The 20,991-nt window shown below is 29.2% G+C and overlaps 1 protein-coding gene across 1 annotated transcript; it reads right to left on the reverse strand.

Moving 5' to 3' along the window:
• Positions 1–100: 100 nt before the first annotated feature.
• TRIADDRAFT_31042 (uncharacterized protein) lies at positions 101–15,611 on the reverse strand (the record flags this gene model as incomplete). The annotated part of the gene is made up of 2 exons (XM_002116597.1): positions 101–1,112; positions 15,559–15,611. Coding segments are annotated over 2 exons (1,065 nt in total), but the record flags the coding sequence as incomplete, so codon positions are not given.
• Between the last annotated feature and the right edge of the window lie 5,380 nt (positions 15,612–20,991).

Raw genomic sequence — 20,991 nt, forward strand, 5'->3', positions numbered from 1 at the left:
TGTTATTGTATCTTCATAATGTTGGAGTATTAGATAGCCATTGTATTGAAAAATGAGAATCGGAACTGCTTCATCAATAAATCTTTATTATATCTATATACTATCGCAAGGTATGGACGCGATTATGGCCGACGCAAAATATTCTTTTTAGGTTATCAACATTAGTCAAAGTGTACAAGAATGGATTAACTGCAGAATTGATCGGTAATGTAAAAATGCCAATGAACTGTAATGTAATAACATCCACCCTGCCAATTTCAATTAAACCTGCTAGATTAACGTAGTAATAAGGTAGCCAACACAATAAATCGGATAGTAATATGAAAGATAAACGTATCGCTAGGATTTTATTTTCTCTCGTTGACGATCTTTGAACACGTTTAGCGCTTGATCTTACTGAGGCATAAATACGAGAGTATAACGCAATCATGATGATCCAAGCTATGAAGGTAATGAGTAAATACCAAATCATCCACATCATGTAATAAATATTTTCATAGTTGTTCGGCATACACATGCTGTTATAGGTATAAATGCGTAAGTAGCCTGGCTGCTGGACGCTAAACCAAGTAGGTAGAATTGAAAAAATAATTCCTATACACCATACGGCAGTCATGAGAGTATAAGCCAATTTCATCGTAAATTGGCGGTTTGAAAATGGAGTGACTATGCTGATATAGCGATCAACGGTAATAATAACCATGATTAAAACCGATGTATAGCTAGAAGCAATCACCAAACTACAAGCTAAATAGCATAAAGGATGTAATAGCCACGATTCAGAAATTGGTCCATAAATCTTTACAGAAAGGACTATATCCGCGATGGCGATGATAAGTAGATAGAAGCCCATCAGAAGGTCTGATATGGCAAGATTGTTGACCAAATATATTGCTATATGATTTCTGCTCTGTCGCTTTTGTGAATAATTTTGAATTAATACGATGAGATTACCTATTAAAGCAAGGCTACCAATAATCCAAATAAATGCCTGCAATGAGCTATGAGCTAAGAGTTGTTGACAGGATGATAATGTTTCTGAATTCATGGTTGGAATGCAGGTTTTAACTTTAGCGGGTACCATGCAGCATAAATAATCACGGCCAGTTAAGCTATCATTGGAATAATAGGAATGGTAGTTAATAAGTAGACAAGAAATTGAATCCAAATTAGAAATTTGGATAAATGAGAATGTGATTGAAACTATTTCAATTTCCTTTAAAGCAAATGATGGTAATGGATCAAATATTCCCGTTGCAGTAATTGAATTCGTTTAGATCACAAATTTACTAGAGGATCAATTATACTGTTCATTTTATTCAATACAACACTAGGTAATGATAGCCTTCGTAAATAATAATGTTCTGCACATCTTCTTGTATAGTATGTTCAAAACAGCATCCGTAAGTAAAGCTACTATTAGTATAACCATAGACTATTATAGTCGTTTGTGTATAAATTATTACTTCGTAAGTATGACTGAGAAGCCTACATATAGACCAGTGACAATTTTAAAATAATTATGGTAACTCTAACCGAAATTTAGAAATCAATGTAGTAATTAGATAATTTTCAGTATAATCAAACGTGGAGTAATTATAGTATAAGCATAAATTTTAGTTCTAATTCTGAAATTTCCGTCAATCGTTTTGTTTGCGTAAGTAGAAGAATAAAGCTAGATCTGTTTAAAGAGGAATTTTTAGAGTAACCTGTAGATAAAGAGTCTATTTTAGCATTTTTATAATTCTTGCAATGATTATGAATCATCCATTAGTTTGGTCAGCAGTTTCAAAAAGTTTGTTATGTGATTAATAATACAACATATGCATACATTGTATTTAAGTTAGGAGGTCCAAAAAAGGATTTAGAAGTGATATAAGCCAAATGATTTCCTTGCATGTACCTCGGATATGACGTAAAGAAAAGCAGAAATCACTTAATAGAAATTAGCTGTAACTATTTAATTAGCGAATACAGAAAGTGACCTCCATGCGATACTAATCAGTATGACAAAAGGTCTCTGCAAATGAAAATACTTTCAGCTCTAGATTATAGTCTAATTAAAATAACAACATCGAACGATACCCTTTTGATATTATTACTTTAATAATGGATTTCAATCGTAGCGAAATAAAAACTGGAATAATGTAATGATGATATTTCATCAAAAATTATCAGTATATGCTGTTCGTAGATCAAATTGTTAGATAGAGTTATCGATATTGCTAAATTTTACTTACGACTCTTTTAATCGAAGAAGTCCTCTAAAACACCTGGGAGTTACGGAGTCAATAGTGTTGTATCTGATGTCTCTATAAACATTTGCGCATACGAACAGTGATTATATCATTTAGAGACGTTGCTTATGTTGAGAATGCATAGAAGATAGTAACAGCAAACATTAAAGTGATGAATCTATTTGAATCTTTGTTTCATAAATTTTCTATCACTTTACATGTATCATCTCATGTCAGACTTAATTCTATTGCTTGGCTTTGATTGCTACTAATTAAATCTCAACGTAGTTTATTGACAGCAATTAGTTAATTTTGATGTTCTCTTATGCAAGGGAAAAACTATAAACCTATCATTATCTATTAATGCATGTCGAATAATTTTTAAACAAGACTTTCAAATATGGATTTTAAATTATCAAATAATTGATTAGTTTTATTGTGTTCTTACAATTTCACGAGATATGGAAAGTATATTCCTAGATTTTGATGACAAATTGTTGATAGCTTATTGCTGGAAATGTTTCTAAATATACAAGAATAAGTGGAATATAATTATTTCCGTTAACTTGAATCAGTCTTCTGTTCATGTGTTTTGCCATTAAAGTATCGAAAGAGTAATATATCTCCAGATGCATTTACAATATAATTGCAGCAGTTTCCATATTTAAAATCCATGAAAACATTCTTCAAATATTTTTAAAGTTTCGTAAAAGAACAAGTTACCATTTATCTGATAAAATATTATATCGACTGCAAAAATTAAAGTAACCTTCAAATAATACAGCTATATTAATAACTAAAATGTTTTTATTAGGTCTTGATCACATATAACTTTAGTCATTACATAATTAGTAACATAGCAGTCATAGGTAGATGATAAACTTACAATGATATTATAGATTCAAATTGGATCTTTGATGAAAATGTTAAATTGGGTATTTTGTTACCAGCTATTTGTCTGTTATATAAACTGAAAGTTTTAGTAGCCGAATAAAAAACTTAATCACTTTTGCTTCTCTTAAATATTAATTAAAAATCTTTACTCTGTCAATATCAGAGCTACTCTATGTTAAGATAATTGACTACTATGTCAGATTTATTAATTTAAATTGGTTTCAGTTATATTTACGTTGTATTACTTAGTATATTAGTATAGTTTCTAGCTTTGTTCAATAAATGCTTACAGTTCTGTTAGTAATAGACCAACATTTCTGGCTAAATCAGATAGATCTAACGATCTTATATTATTGTTGTTCATGAATCTATAATTATCGTTTCGATTAATTTAATAGAAAATTCTGTAAAATTTAGCCATGTATTGATAACATATATCGCAAATAGAAGTGTCACAAAACAGCTTTACAACAAGATAACGTAATGTACGATCAATAAGTTAATTCCTTGAACCACGTATCAAGGAACGATATCTGCACTATCAGAAACACTTTTGCTCTACTAGCAGACTACACAAAGACTTAAACCCCTCGTATTTTACGTTAAACACTAAGTTTGAGAATCCTCTTTATTACACGATATACTACATTTATATACTATTCCTCAATAGTTCATGAGTTATAGTTAGCAAGATTAACTTTGGAATCATTCACTGAATTAGATATTAATTTTAGCTACTGCTTCCTTAATGCAGACAACAGTATTTATGAACATAGACATCTGATGACTAATACAAAATAATCAGATTACGATATACCCTATCACGGAACATTTCCACGATAATTTACAATCTACCATAAGTAAGTTACAATCAAAATGATTCGAACTGTAAGTAGATGATTTGCATTCCCTGCTATAACTATTAATTTCAGTATGTGTATATGTGTCACTGTCATAAAAAGTCAGTGCTATATTAAAACACAGTATATCCGAAATAGAAGTTAACTAAATAAGGATAGGCTAACAGAATTATCCTAACATGGATATTCCTACTCTAATACAGTATGTAACACTGTCTCAAGAAGGTTTAAGTAACGCTAAATTTAAATGATCGGTTTCTTCCTTCTAGTAATTGTTACTTCAATTCATAGTAGACAAACCATGAATTGATTAGCATTTAGAAGCATTTAGTTTACTCTGTAAAATGATACGATTCTATGTTTAGCGCAATGTTTGATTTGGAAATCAGCTTACAAGGTTTTTAAGTTTGGAAAAGGACGAAATGTATCCTTGGGAATGCTACTAAAATTGCAATTATTTATGTTCCTAGATAAGTGAAAACATAAAATATCGTTATTGTAATCTTTTACATGGTAATTAATAGTATTTTTGGAAGCCGCTCTTATAGTTAGATAGAATATAAATCGTATTTCTTAGTAAGTGACTTTTCACTAATATGCTCTTCTCAGTATTTTATGACTTTGTAACTCAAAATACTAAAGGAAAGTTTGTCGCTGAGTGTTTATAAGTAGCAGTTATTGTTCTTAGCTAGAAGGATAAGCTCAACGGAAAAATGATCTTAATTGCAAATTTGTTTTATATAAATATCTATTAATACTCTTATAGTTAATAATAAATCATAAACGGATATTATTGATGCAAAAACTCAGAAAGGCAACGATAAGATTGGCATCATGTAGTTGCTGATTTCATTAATAGAATAAAAATAAGATAATAGTTATGGTCCGGTATAGATTTTCATTTTATGGTAATCAAGAAATGGCTATACCGGAGGAAAACATCAAAAATATCGTTATTACAATTATTTTTAAAAGATTATCTACGTTCTGGCGAAATAGTAAAGAAGCATCCAGTTCTCGTGTTTTGAAAATAAGGACTAGCAAACATTGATGTAGGTTTTGTTATTTAATTGAGGACTTAGATACGATTTCTGTGCAGTATTTTCGCCATTGAAGGAATTGAAATTAATTTCGATCAAATATGAATCATACTATTTCGGCTTTGTTGTATCTGATCATGCTAATGTTTATTTAGTTATGAGAAAAGTAAAATCATTGTAGTATCAAATACTGGTGATTATTGGTGGTATGTATAAAATAGAATTTTAAATAAAAATGCTAGCATAGCAAATATCTAATGTTCATTTATACTCGATAATATTTAGGAAATTCTTACAGGTGTAACAAATTTTGCTGGGTGTTCTTTGATATTAATTCTAAAGCATTTGTTAGGGTCAACGGATTACTGCTAACATCTCTGTAACATTGAGACAGTTAAAAGAAAAAGATTAGCTATAAAAGTGGATATTTGAAAATTCTTAAATAATTTTGTCTATAGAACAGGAGTAAGTTAGGATGATTATATAGATTTATTGTAGCAATTAAATTTTTCGTTATTCACAAATGTTGTAACGAGATACTAGGTATGATAAAATAATTTAGATTTAGGTAACATTAATGGGAAGCCTTTGGAATCCATAATTGCACTGACAAATTTGCTAGGAAATACTTGGAATTCTGTTTAGGCAATCCAGTAATATCATTGCCAGCTAATTTTCTATGAAATGAAATTTTATACTTAATTAAAAAATTATGTAGAAATGAGCTCATTTAGGCTATCATAATAGGTGATATTTGAGTAATTTATTTATACTAGCTAAAAGAATCTCTTAACAAGGCAATTTGCATCAAATATATTTCCGGATTGTAAATTTAATACATTAAGTGCGGTTAGATTCCAAGATTCTAGACAGTGTTAATAAAACAATCTCTCATGATAATAAGAAGATTTATTGCTAAGTTATATGGGTACTTCTGACACATTATATGCGAGTAAAGTTATCTCTCCTAACAAATAAAGGATATTTTCTTGATCTATAGTAACTTTTATTTCCGAATATGCCAAACTATGCAATTATGTTTAAGATGCTAAAATGAAAATATCCGAGCAATCCGTATTAAACGGACAAGGGAATAGACCCACAATTTAATTATTAGATTCGCAATTACGAAGTTTTAAATGAGTATTAGGTCGCAGCTAGTTAAAATATGATCAAATTCTACTATATTTCTACTTACAATGAATATACGTTTGACATTTTATCGACAATTTCAGTTTGAATATTAATACCATGCGCCGTCAGATCATTATAATTTAGGTTTCTGTATTGGTGTTTATTAGTATTGGTTGTATCATATGGAAAGATTAGTCACATAATTTAGAGCTTGTTTCATTAAACATATTAAATTGTAAAATAAATTGGCTTACAGTTCACTAATAACATTCAAATAGACATCACAGTTTGGGTTAATTTTTGAAATGTTGTTTCTGCTCAAGTCTCTTTCAATAAAAAGGGTTATAGGAATTTGTTAATGATTAAATGTTATGCTGAAGCTTAAATTTGATTTACTTATACCTATTTTGATATTTAATAATACTAAATTAAGCAGTTACTTCTCTAAAAACACCAATACAACCTATTTTGATATTTAATAATACTAAATTAAGCAGTTACTTCTCTAAAAATGATTAAAATCGATATACTAACAGATCTAGAATGCTAGATGGAAATTCAGAGCAAGATAGTTCCTGTATCCTGTTTTCTCCTAGATTCCTTATATATATAATATAAAATACACTTAGAATATTTCTTCCTTGGTAACATCAGATCAATTATAGCTTTCAGTCTGAGGCAATAATAATTTTGCTCTTATTTTGGAGCCCGCAAATGAATTAATACTAGAACTTGGGTTATATTAGATAACCTACAGCTTGTCTAGTAGTAGAGGACGGAGATTTTCAATATATTTAATCTTATTTCCATAAAGATCTCTAAATGAACAATTTAATTAGAATGAGAGTAGTATAATATCTACCAGAATTTAACTCTGGAATTAGATTGCAATAGTGATGGCTTTTTAAAAATCTACTGAAACATTATAAATTTAACAGAACACTTACCAACAATATTAACAGATTAAAGATTCTAACAATATAATATACCTACAATATCGCAACTTACATCACTTGAAGTGCCTTTACATTCCAGATATTAACATCTTTGAAGGATGTAATGCCGTTATGTCTTACATAGCTGAAAGAAAACGAAATAGATTCCTCGCAAATAGGTATTACAGTAGAGATACTTATTATCAAACGCATTGAAATTTTCAAGAGATGCGTACGTAGAATAGATAATAACTCACAAATATTTTAGGGCTGGTAATTCTGTCTTAAATAGCTCTGTTATGGCTTGAAGGTGGTTATTATTTAAGTTCCTTCATAATAGGTTTAATATTTAATTATTGAGCAAGTTCTAGCATAAGTGATTACATACTAAAACCTCTTTATAAATATTATTTAAATAATCATCAGTAGCACTTTATATACTGCTTTATGGAAATTAAAATCTCAAATTTGATTGACTAATTTCAATTACATTGCATTTAAATAATGCTACTTAGATTACTTAAGGCATTAATGTTGTAATATAATATTATTTTGCATCGCCATGCCATTGAGATTTGCAGTATTTACACTTATTTATAATAAATAGATTAGGATCATTTCCATACATACAAGGATTTTAAAGAAAGTATTTCGGTAAATTCGCTTTTAATTACAGATATAAGGTTGTTTTCTAGAGACCTAGATCAAAATTGAAAAGCAATTTTTCTGTTACGGCTGATTTGTAGTCTACATATTCTTAAATTGTAAATAAGACCTCCAAGGAGAATACTGCTTTCGTTTAAATAAATTTCTTACAACGATGTCAATTTAGTATTAGCAAAATAGTTTTGAGTTAGTCTTGTAATTTTGTTTTTTCCTAAATATCTAAAATTAGAGTATAAATAGAGAACAATTTGCTATCTGAAGCAGCATTCAATCTAATAAAGCAATGCTGAAATGAATCTATTTAGGAATTAAACTTTTTCTATAGTAGCATATTGATAAAACTCATTAGACTTGCAGTCTGTTAGCTAATCAACTTTTTAGTTATAGCGATCAGATGTATAGCTACTATAATGAATAGTTTTTATTCAATTCAGCAAATATACGACTTCTATTAAACTTCGGAAAATACGATTAGAATAATAATAATTTCGTGGACTTACAATTCATTTAATTGAGTTAAATTGGCGAAGTCTTCCTTATTTAAGTCATAAATCTCGTTGTTCTGTAGCGATCTTGTTTAAAGAATAGAAGAGCATAATAATATTTAATTAAATCTAATCTAATTGCGATAAATTTTTTATATTCTACTACTTAAACTACGCTAATACTGTAATATCTAGATTAATTGAAGCTATTTTTCATGGTATACTAACATAAGCTCACAATAACAAATTTATATAGACAGTCTCTTCAACAACTCGCTTATAGTAGCTCAAATGTTCGTTTATACCATGCTATTTGATTGGCTTGAGCTTACTGTCATTAGTCTACAGCATATTTTTGATATGGCAAGCTATCATTATTGACAGACAAAGTTGCTTATTTACTAAAGCAGGAGCATCCATGTCTTTAGATCTAAAAAAACTTACAAAATTTTAAGCTGTGGCAGTAATTGAATGAACCTTAAATCTTTTAGCTTATTCCCGTTTATGTATCTAAGATATTAATAGTTAATCATTACTTTATCGTAAGTTGCAATAATGATTACTCTTCTAGGAATGATGTGATTTGAGTATCATATACAGTTTACTACTTTTCATTAATTGATAGTAATTTATGATTATATCTAGTAGATTTACAATATTTAAAACATTTACCGTTGACGGAATGTTACAGTGTTATATACTGTATTACAGTAGAAATATCTATGTTAGGATAATTCTATTAGACTATCCTTATTTAGTTAACTTCTAATTTGGATATACTGTGTTTTAATATAGCACTGACTTTTTATGACAGTAACACTTATACACATACTGAAATTGATAGTTATAATAGGGAATACAAATCATCTGCTTACAGTTCGAATCATTGTGATTGTAATTTACTTATGGTAGACTGTAAATTATCATGGAAATGTTCCGTGATAGGACATATCGTAATCTGATTATTCTGTATTAGTCATTACATGTCTATGTTCGTAAATACTGTTGTCTGCATTAAGGGAGCAGTAGCTAAAATTAATATCTAATTCAGTAAATGATTCTAATGTTAATTGTATTAACTATGACTCATGAACTATTGAGGAATAGTATATCAATGCAGTATATCGTGAAATAAAGAAGAATTGTCCAACTTAGTGTTTAACTTAAAATACGAGGCGTCTAAGTCTTTGTGTAGTCTGCTAGTAGAGCAAACGTGTTTGTGATAGTGCAGATATCGTTCCTTGATACGTGGTTCAAGGAATTGACTTATTGATCGTATATTGCGTTATCTTGTTGCAAAGCTGTTTTGTGACACGGAAATATAGTTAATGTAATATCATTTCTTAGTATAGATGTTAGGAATTAGTTAAATACATACAAGAATCGAATTTGGTGTATTTTAGAAAAGGTCTCCTGGTGAATTGCATGTAAACGATTTGCTGATAAATATCTGTTATTTTATGTTAGGAATTTAGTATTAAAATTAATGTTTCAACTTAAGATTCACAAAAAATAAATAACAGAGAAGTTTGACTAGATTATTAACTCTTGTATCAGGAATTGCTACAGCTAATGTCAAAAAATGATTTATAATATTTATATGATCGTATAAACTTGTTTCCTTACAGCGATTGCAGTTTTGTAGGGAATTTTAGAGAAATAAATAAATGTCCATCAATTTCCTCATACTTATTTCCTGTTAAGTCTCTGTTCAAGATAAATATTTTGGAATAAAAATGGCCAGATATTTATGCTCACTAATAAAAATGGATCATTAATATGGTATAGGAAAATGGTGCGTATCGAATTTAATTAGTCCTACAAGAGTGTAAGTGAGCTTTGAATGCTAAAATTCGAGTGATATTGACTGTAAAGTTGATTATAAGATAGATTCCTAAATTGAAGCAAAATAAATTAAAAGCCATATTGGTCTAGAATAAGAAAATTTGTTTTGCTCATATCCTGTAACTATTTATTTAAATGTAAAGACAGAAAGTTCTGGAAATATATCATATTTCTAGCTCATTGCCTGGCTACCAGATTTGATATTGTTTAACGGTTCAAAATGACATTGACTTACAACTTTTGCGGATAATAAAACGTAAAATCGGGTAAAATCTGTATTAGATTATTGGAAAAGTCCCTAATGATCATCGATAGATTAGAATAAGCAGAATTAGCTGTCAATCTGTACTATTACATTTTATTTTTCTATTGATGTTCATGTTTTCTTTATGACCATAAGTTATTACTATTTATGAACAATAATTAGGTAGATTCAAACTTTAATCATAATTATTACTATTAATTACCAGTAAATGCCTCGATTTAGGATTTAATTTCTCGCTTATGAGAATAGTAATAAAGTCAATTTAAATCTACTTACAGGATATCGATAGTCACGCTGCTGTTGATAAAATTGTGACGTTTAAGTTTTCGTATTCTAGCGTTGGATAGTCCCCTAATTTTATATTGCACCATCACATTCCTGATCATTATTAAATTGCATTTATAATTAATCATTTAATAATATTTACAAAGTTTTTAAGGCTATTCCTTCCGGCAAATTCAATTCATAGATACTCTGTAATGGATTACCATCAAGTTGTCTGCAATAAAAAAACAATTATATGCAGTCTTATGTTCTTTGTTTACAAGAGGATATTAATCTTATTCAAGGCCTGATTTCAAATTTTACATTTAAAATCTAATAGCAAAGAGCCTCGTTTGCATCTTTTTGGCATTTAATGAGACAATTTTGCAAGCAGCTAGCAATATTAGGGTTTAGTGTCAATATGATCGAAACTCTGATTTATAGTTATAATGGTAAATTTTCTGTCTGCGTTTTCAGATACAAAGTTAGCTGAGCTCCTCTATTATGTAGCATTTTATTCTCTGTCAACTTTATAGCTTTTGTAATTCTACTACGAGTAGTGATTGCAGGCATTAATGGATTCATTTAGAGTTTCACTGAATTTATAGCAATGGCATTAGACTACTATATAATAGTTATCGTAAGAGGAAAATGGACATTATTGGATCTCTAGGTTAGGAAATTTATCTGCCTTTTTTCGTATGTGAGCGATTCATATAAGGCAGTTTGGTTATTTTTTTACTCTGAAATACTTTAAATCATAGACGCTAACGATACTTTTGTGGACGGAATATTGCTTCTTTCATTAGAATCTTCCTATTTTGATACACTCACAAGGATTTTAACTGATTCAATCCTGAAAAAGCTTTGGATTTGATGGTAGCAATTTTATTGGTAGCGAGCGATCTGAATATGGAAAAAAATCTTATTCAATATTGCCATTCTTGCTGTCAAGCTTGCACTTATTTTTAAGCTCCAATTAAGAATTAACTCAGAAAACGTATATTTACAGAGTTTGAAGTATTCTTAAATTTTTTAAGATGTAGTTGTGGACAATTTCGATTTCATTTTCATCTAAAATGCTAAAGAATAACAAAAGTGGAAGTTTATACTAAAAATATCAATTTGAACATTTGAGTAAAGAAAATATAGGGGAATTAATCCATACTGCTTACAGGAACATCAACGATGTTAAGTTCTGGAACGGATTAAAATTAGTTATGTTGTTATCCGTTAAATCTCTGTGCATGTAAATTGAAAAGGTTAAAAGCCTGAAGATAAATGCTATCATACCTGGATTCTAATTTATTTAAACTAGTTCAATCGCCCGTGAACTTACAAGGTCTGTAAGGATTTGAGTTCATGAAAGGCATTAGTACTGATATCAGTAAGCTTGTTGGACTGCAAATATCTAAATCAAATTGTTGGATAAACTCAAAACCGTTATCTAGTGTCTAATATAATACTATATAACCTATATAACACGGCAATCATCGCTTGGTAGAATGAAATTGTACTAGTGTATATGCAAGGTAAGAATCTAAATTAGATTAAAATATAGCAATAACACAATGATTTATCACACTCTCATCGTAGTATAAATCGATATCAATTAAGAATATCGGTATTTATTTTTTAGCCATCTATTAATGCTATACTGTACGTTGGAAAAAATTTACATTGATACTTACAAAGAACGCAATCTAGTAGTGCCGTTGAAGGACTCAGATTGAATGGCTGTGATAGAATTCAGATCGAGCTTACTAAATAGAATGTAATATGTATAGCTAGGATTTACGCTGCATAGATATAAGCGTAAGTTTTAATACATAGCAGAAATATTATCTTCTTATAAGCTACTGTACTACATAGTTAATGATAGCAAAGTAGAAACATAATCTAAATCATGAAGACAAGTTTATATTGTTAATGTTGTAGACTTGCAGGATGATTAATATTTTTAGTGCAGTGAGAATCTAAACTATGGTTGATTGCATCTAGGTGTTTTTATGTCCTACTCCATAGACTGGTCGTAGATAGAATTTATAACTAGATGAGATTGCATGCTTAGATGATACAGATGATTTTAAATATCCATTCTAATGTTTGGTTCAAAAGATTTCAAACTAGATGCTGACAGGGATTGAAGGCTTTTCAGATCTGCAAACATTCCGCTTGATATTTCGGTTAAGTAGTTTTGCGTTAGGAAACTAATTAAGACAAAAAGAAAGAGGTCAATTATAAAATGATGAAAGAAGGACTATCAATATCTAGTTTCTAGAACTATTAAAAGGTAGTCTAAATGATCGATAAATTAGAATTATCTAATTAGAAATGATACAAACAGTTTACGCAAATTTAGAGCTTGAGAAAACGAATTGGAAGCAATATAGTCGATTCTGTTATAGCTGAGGTCACTAAGAGTCATTAAAAAAATGATATTATAATGAAGTTAACAATTTATTACGATTATATACGATATTAGGCGTATATGTGTCCTAAAAGCAAGGGAATATGTGTTCTCATCGTTTAAATTGATAGCTAAGGCAATAGATTTACCAGTAAAGTCTATCATTTTGGTTATATTATAGATGGAGAAATTAAACATGCCCATATTATAACTGGCAACATAACGTCAAGATCTAACAACTTAGATGCTTCATGGGATGAATTCTTTATAAATAAATACAAATAAAAATTAAATACTACGATATACTAAATAGTAAAAACTCTATTTCTATTTATAAAGGAAGCCTTTGTACCAGTATTGTGTTAAACTTTGAATTTAATCGACCTATACTATGTGAAGGTATAGGAAATTACTTCGTAATTATTTCTAGATTAGTGAATTCTATCGCAATTATATCTAAATCTATTTTCAGTGAAATAAATAGCTACAATTTTAAAATAAAATTGTGAACCTATTCCCGTAACTGAAGCATAGGGTACAGTTCTTAATCATAAGTATTGCATTTAATATAACGAAAATGAACGTGTTGTATGACTCTGTTTTCGAAGATAGAAATAATTTAGTATCGAAATAATATTATGGATTCGTTTTACTTAGAACAGGCAAAAGAAAATCTATGGTGTTAAGGCTGAAGACGTAAAAATTAGGAAGTAACGGTTGTAGAGGAATGCTTATATAGGCTTTAAATTGTATACGAATTCAGCTGCATAAACTGTTTAACTAAATAAGATAGCTATACAGCTCTCTGAAACAACTTACAGTGTTTTAAGATTGGTTAAACAGGACATAGCGCCGTGATTGATATTTGTTAAATTATTTCTTTTCAATTCGCTATTTAATACAAAGTACAATTAAAGTCATTGGGAGAAAATTGTAAAATTCGAGCAGAGATTTAAATCCTGAATTCATTAGAAACATTATAGTAGTACGAAGTCTTATAATTTGGATAAAACGGGTAGAATACGAAACGGAATTTCAAATAAATACAGATATTGTAGGTTGGGAAGGCTGCAAAACGATCTTGACTCGATGTCCGCAATGTTGTTGATATTTAAATCTCTAATAAAGATATAGTTATCGGAAGATATTTGTCAATTATATCCGTGTTATAGTCTATAAAATAAATTAGTTTGCGCTGCGCAGAATAAATGAATATTTAGTAAATGCACAAGAAATATATCCAAGTTTGCTTTTTAGATATAGCTTGGAAAGGTACAACTTTTACTTACAGGGTAATGACTTTGGCTAAACAAGTAAGACTTTTCCTTGCTATATAATTTAAGTTATTTCCATTTAAAGATCTACATAATAATAAGTCAGTAAAGGATAAGGCTGTGTTTCATTCCATCGAAAATTGAGCTTGCTTTATTCTATCCAAATATTAGTTATATAATACAAATTTAAAACGGAAATTCGACTATCTATTGATAACTCTTACGGTTATAAAAAATTTCAAGTTTTATAGGATGCCTTCTCGATAGTTTCAAATATTATTTTAATATTTAGCAACCAATATGCTGCTGCGAAATACTAACATTGTTTTAACATTTGGTATTCCACAAAATGCTCCTGATTCTATACGTCTGATATGATTATGATTTAAATCCCTATTGAACATAAAAATGACGAATTGATCCAAATTTATGAAAAATTGAAATAGATGGTAAGATATAAATGCCATAATTTTTAAGATAATAGCAAGGAATACAGAATGTAAGATACGTCGTAAGGTACTACTTTTTTCTTAATACATTGATTCGGATCATTTATATGATTTCACACGAGAAATTTGGTAACATAATATTATAAATTACTCATTGCAAAATGTGATAATTATGAGTTTTATGGACATAAGGCAATAACATATGAAAAAGTTTTATGTCAAGATCTGAATATTTTGATCTATCATCGGTGTATTAATTTGTAGCACTGATAAAATACTACATTTGTAAGTAAAAATTTAAACACTAGATTAAATACAACACTTTGTCAAACCATTAATTTATAATAGCTCTATGAACTGTTGCATGGTATATAAAATGCAAAATAGAAATTTTTTATGATTCATCAATGTAGCAGTTGGTATCGTTTTAGAATGTACATATTCTAGCATGAAGTAAAGTTAGGATTTTAGCTGGGATTATAATATTGAATCATTTATTAATACATTCGTAACACATTAATTTAAAGAACAGAAGTGCATAACATTCATGTTGCATTATTGTAAGTGAAAAAAGAGAAGCTCAACATACAGTATTTTTAATGTTGGAATACCAGCAAAGTCGCTTGCACGGATCGTCAGTAAAAAATTTTCACTTAAATCTCTAATATGGTCCATATAGTTAGATAAGAGGACAATATACGGTATAAAATATACAGAATAGGCTTTCCAACGTAAATGTTTAAATGATTGATAAATAAGCCAGATAGTAAGAGAATTACAAATATCAGTGATGTACATACAAGGAATATAAATTGTCAAGGCCTTTAAAAGCATTCGGCTGTATGTGACTGATGCTATTCAGAGGTAAATTCCTAAGCAGATTGAAGTCAGAATTGTAAGAATATCGCAATCCATATCGTATTATTGACTTCACAAAAGAATGATTTTTATTTTTTCAGCTCTAGTTTTCACTTAAGTGACTTTTAGACTATATTTCATCTCACCATGTGTCACGGTAGTGAATCTACCGTGATGAATGATATCTTACTTAATTTAGACATGTATATGTATCACGTTAAGATAGTTATTAATTTGGATATGTGCATGAATTACTTTATGACTTAATATAGCCGATACCAACCTGTTCCTAATACAGGTTAAATTATACTAAATATAGTATATGAATTGTCAATGGTAAATTCAATATAAATCCTCTTAATTACAAGCTAGAGAAAAAATAAAGTTAATCTATAGCAATATTACAAATTCATTGGATTAGACTAGGAATAACTTAATGTATTCACGAAGTCTTATTAGTAGAAATATATCACACATCATAAACCAGTTTAATGGCTAGAAAAGCTATTTAAATGATTGATTTTGAATATTAAATTAGACTTGCATTTTCTAGAATAAAGATATAGTTAGAAGATTCCGAAAGTGCATTTCTCAGTTATTGTTGCTTATTTAGGGTAATCTAATTAGTTTAGATTAGGCAAGTTTAGTTAAATAACACCATGGTAAACTCTTACGTGATATAGTGCAAAGTACATACAAATTCCTTAGATTCTTTAAGCAATTTAGCGTTTCGTTTTGAATCATTTTCATAGCGTTTCCTTCCAAAAATCTAGATAAATAAACATTAGCAACCTCTAAATGCCATAGTTAACAATAGAATTACAATTTATCATCTAACAAGGTAATCAAAATCTCGCTAAAAATATTAAAATCTTTTTATATCAGTTCATTACAAGTTTTGTAGAGCAGTTAGATTGCAGAGGGTCCTCGGATTGATCTTTGTTAAAAAGTTGTTACCCAAATATCTATTTCAAGTTAAAAATTGATGGTTGTTAAGGTTGTCTGATCGTAAAATACTATGCTTATTTTATTTTAGATTGCTAATATGAAATAGGTATAGAATTATTCCTTATGATTTTGAAATAAAAACTGAATTAAAGTTAAGATAAGTTAAGATACTGAATTAAAGTTAAGATACTAATACTAATAGTAATTTTAAAATTGATCTAGCAATATCATTGATCTTGCCATTCTATGTTTAACATTATCCGATAATTTTTAATGCATAGAAAACTTACAAGCTCTTCAAATTAGGATTTAAGTCAAAATAATTCCTGTCTACTTCGATCAAATGATTCTCAGAGAGGCCCCTATAAGCATATTATTAGTTTTGTAAAGTCAACAAATATTAATCGCTCAGTGCATAGATGAAAATAAAATACATTGATAATAAGTTCTTCTATTTTAATGAATTAATTTCAATTCAACAGGTATTCATACTATATCTTACAATGTTATTAATGAGTTTAAATGCCGAAAGGAAATCGTGGCTACATAAGCGATAAGGTTGTACGCTAGATCTCTGGAAGAAATCGGCTATTTCGTTAGTGTTGGAATACATCATAATGACATTGATTATGTATATAAAATGCTAATATCTTTATAAGTTGATAATTTAAGGCAGAAATCTGTAGAGATTGATGCCAGACTTGGACTAAATTCTCAGTTAATAGCTAAAAATTGGAGAAGTTTCCTAATCTATAGTTTAACCTACAAGCACCAGTTATGATCATCTTAGCCTAATGATTATTAAATTAGAATAAAGTGCTAATAATATAATTGCTTTCCCGTGGCGTACAAATATTTCAGTTTGGTTAAACAGTTAAAAGTATTTTGGCGTATTTCCTTTATTTGGTTGCCAAACAGCACCCTAAAGGAATATTGATGGGAAGAAAGTTAGTACCCAATCTTTAACTATGATTAAAATGTCGTAATATTTCTATGCCAAACACGTACAACAATTCAAGACTATTTAAGCCACTAAATAGTGCATCCGGGATGGTTTTAATGGAATTAAAGCCAAGACGTCTATGAAGTTTATTAATGGAAAACAAGAATATAGATGTTAATGTTGATATAATTTCTACACATAAACCGCATATCTCAAGATATAAATAAGCATTAGTTGCGCTGGTAAGTTGAAGTAGAACTATAGCACTGTATTGATCAGATATGCAAATATAATATTAGTTAACAAAACGATGTGATCATGGAAAGCAGCCATGTTTATATAAGCATTTTTTCTTAGTGTGCAAATAACATAAAGAACTCTTTTGATGCAAAATGGAATTGAAAATATAAGTTGTAATTGAAGGTATTACTGCTAGAAGCTGAGTATATTTCTAAATGTAAACACACAAGCCCATTATTTACTGCATCGTTAAATCAAAATGGCTCTGTTAATCCAATAGCGAAATGAAACTTCAGCTTGTAAGCTAGCAGAATTAATTATGAAGAGAATCTCAAGCATTCATTTATAGCGTAAATAAAGGTAAATAGCTTCGTATAGGCGACATTGAAATCAGAATTCGACTTGTAAATGCATAGATAGTAACAGAATTGACTAGAAAGAGATACTTAAGCATCCATTTGTAGTAAAGGACTAAAAGCAGAATTCTTTATAGCTTTTAGTATGTAACTATTATTACTTTACTATAGAAAATAGCTAGAAAGTGATAGTATCATTAAGTTTTACCCTGCCAAATCAGAGAAAGGGGATTTATAACGTGACAGTAAAGTAGTGTAATGTAGGTTATAATCGTATAGTTACTGTACAACTTCATGATAAAACATCAACTGTCGATTTCCTAATGTCAGAAAAGTAATCATAGTTGTTATTTAAAATTTGTTAATAATCAGAAAATTTAGAGGAGAGAGTAAAAGAAGATTCTATTGAAGAACTTGTTGAATTTTAAAGTCCTTCAGGGTCGAATTATTGTAAGTGAAAACGTTCTTCTTTTTGTTAGGTTGTTTGCTGACAGCTTCAGTTCTGTGATTTTTTTATTTCTTCATTTTTAATGCTTAGAATTAAGTATTTGAAAGGTTGTTTGAGCTATCTCTCTAACATTTTTTTCTTAATAAATTGTTGTTCGGTTATTTCCCCCAATTTTTTTTGATGTCAAAGTTTCGTTACGTCAACCAGAGTGCCACGAAAGTAGAATTAAAGTTTGTTAAAAGTTGTGTAGCTTGATCTCTACATTTTATATTTCATCATATATTTGGTGTATAATTAAATGTAAATAGCTCCTGTAATGTAACTAGTATTGTGATTGTAGACTGTTAGCCATATTTAGTATAATATGCGGTAGATGTTTATCCTAAGAGATATTTGGTAGCTATAACTATAGACTGTAGTGGTAGAGACTCTATGCTAGAGTACACATGACTATATACAGTAAGGTGTTGAGTTACTAATAAGGCTATAGGTAAAAATAGAACTGTAAATCATGTATTAGGATATGGTTAATTCATTGTACTTTGGCTGGTGTGAATAATGTCTACGTAAGTACTGTAGTCGTATCCATATTGGATTAATGATGGTCCGCAGTAGAATAGTCTTACTAAGAATAATTTAACAATGTGTAAAATAAGGTAAAAGGTTGACATGCGGATTGTAGCTGCGAATGCTACGAAAAGTATAAAATCATACAACTTTAGATTGTTCTGTTAGTTCGTTGTAGAAGTCTTTAGTAGTAGTATTCTGCTAGAGTAGAGCTGTGATTAGTTAATCTTTGTATAAGATTGAATAAAGCCCTTATTTTTCTAAAATTTGGAATTTCGTGATTGGTATATATCACAGCTCCGAGATAAACATGAATGGCTTTGCTAATACCAATTGAATTCGAATACAACGATAGATAGATTGCTACAATATGTGATTGCTCTAATTTGAGTAATTATTTAGAAATAATGGTAAAAGCATTTATGATGAGTCAGATGAAGGTTATGAACCCGTTGAAGGAAATAAAAAAACATATTAGACAGCTTTGGCAACTAGATTGCTACGGCAATCATTTATATTAATAAATTCTATTCTACAAGCAAAATCCACCTATAACGGGAATTGTATGTATCAAACAAGTAATAAATAATATTATCTATTATACAAATTAAATTTAGATTTAGCTTACAAGAAACGTAAGTTAACCAAACAAGCCAAGCTACTTTTGTTTAAATTTTGTAGAAAATTGTATGTTAGAGTCCTGGATGATATTTTTAAATGCGGGTATATAAAATAGGTTAAAGGAGAAAAAAACAGATAATTAACTTTGCGTTAAGTTTTAAATTATCAAAGAACTACAGACCGAATAAGATAAAATTATATAACTTACAAGCTGTAGATTTTTGTAGCATTACAAAAAGAGTTTGGTTCAATCCGTGAGATTGTGTTTCTTTCGAATTTACTGCGTTTAGCGTAGCCATTAGTATTAACAAGATATTGTAATAGAAATTTCAATGCAATAATGAATTTTCTATTTATGGTTGGGTCATAATGCAAATAATTTTTGTTATCTTAGCACAATATGCTTACAGAACTCTGATATTAGGGTACATGGTGAAATTTTCTGCCGCTATAGCCGTTAGATCGGAATTGGTTATAGATCTTGAAGATGAGAAGATGAAATTATAATTCTCAGTTACAGGAACACTCTGAGACCCAATCATTATCAAGTATTGTTTTAGTCTATGGCTAAATAATTCTGCTCCAGTTCAGATCTTATAAACTTGATGCATAACGAAATACCGTACATCGATTTTAATAAAACTTACATTGCCAAAATTGCTGTTGCTGTTGTATTTCTTGAGGGAATGGTTTTCATACTCCCATATTTACAATTGATAATAGTATTGGAGCAGGTACAGAGCTTTGGACAAAGGCTAGAATAAGCTTAATATAAAATTACGATAAATTTATTAAAATCTTCTTACAAGGTTGCATATTATTGTCATAAATAGGCTGTATCTAAAGCCTTTTTGAAATCATAAAATTCAAAGTTTAGATACTTCGAGTTTAATATTTTACTGTTACTTATTCAATTTACCCTCTGGTATATCAGCTAATGCAATGACCACAGCAATAAAAATAATCTTCATAATCTTAATCAAGTTTCTTTGACTGTAAAATTAAAATTATATTTGATTGAAAAGCTTTCCACGTTCACTTGATCCTCATATTGATGAGCTATATCATATTGAGACTAACTGTATTTCACAAATAAGATCAGACTTTTAGAATTAATTAGAAAAACTGGAGTAATGTAATAATCCTTCAGCCCCCATATTTAATCCGTATATAATCTCCTAGTCGTATTGATATATAAAAAATGAATCCTCTTCTATGCTAACTTACGCCATTAGATAGCCTAAAAGTGGAA

The sequence above is a fragment of the Trichoplax adhaerens genome, genomic scaffold, assembly GCF_000150275.1.
Source record: "Trichoplax adhaerens TRIADscaffold_16 genomic scaffold, whole genome shotgun sequence".
NCBI classification, from domain to species: Eukaryota; Metazoa; Placozoa; class Uniplacotomia; order Trichoplacea; family Trichoplacidae; genus Trichoplax; species Trichoplax adhaerens.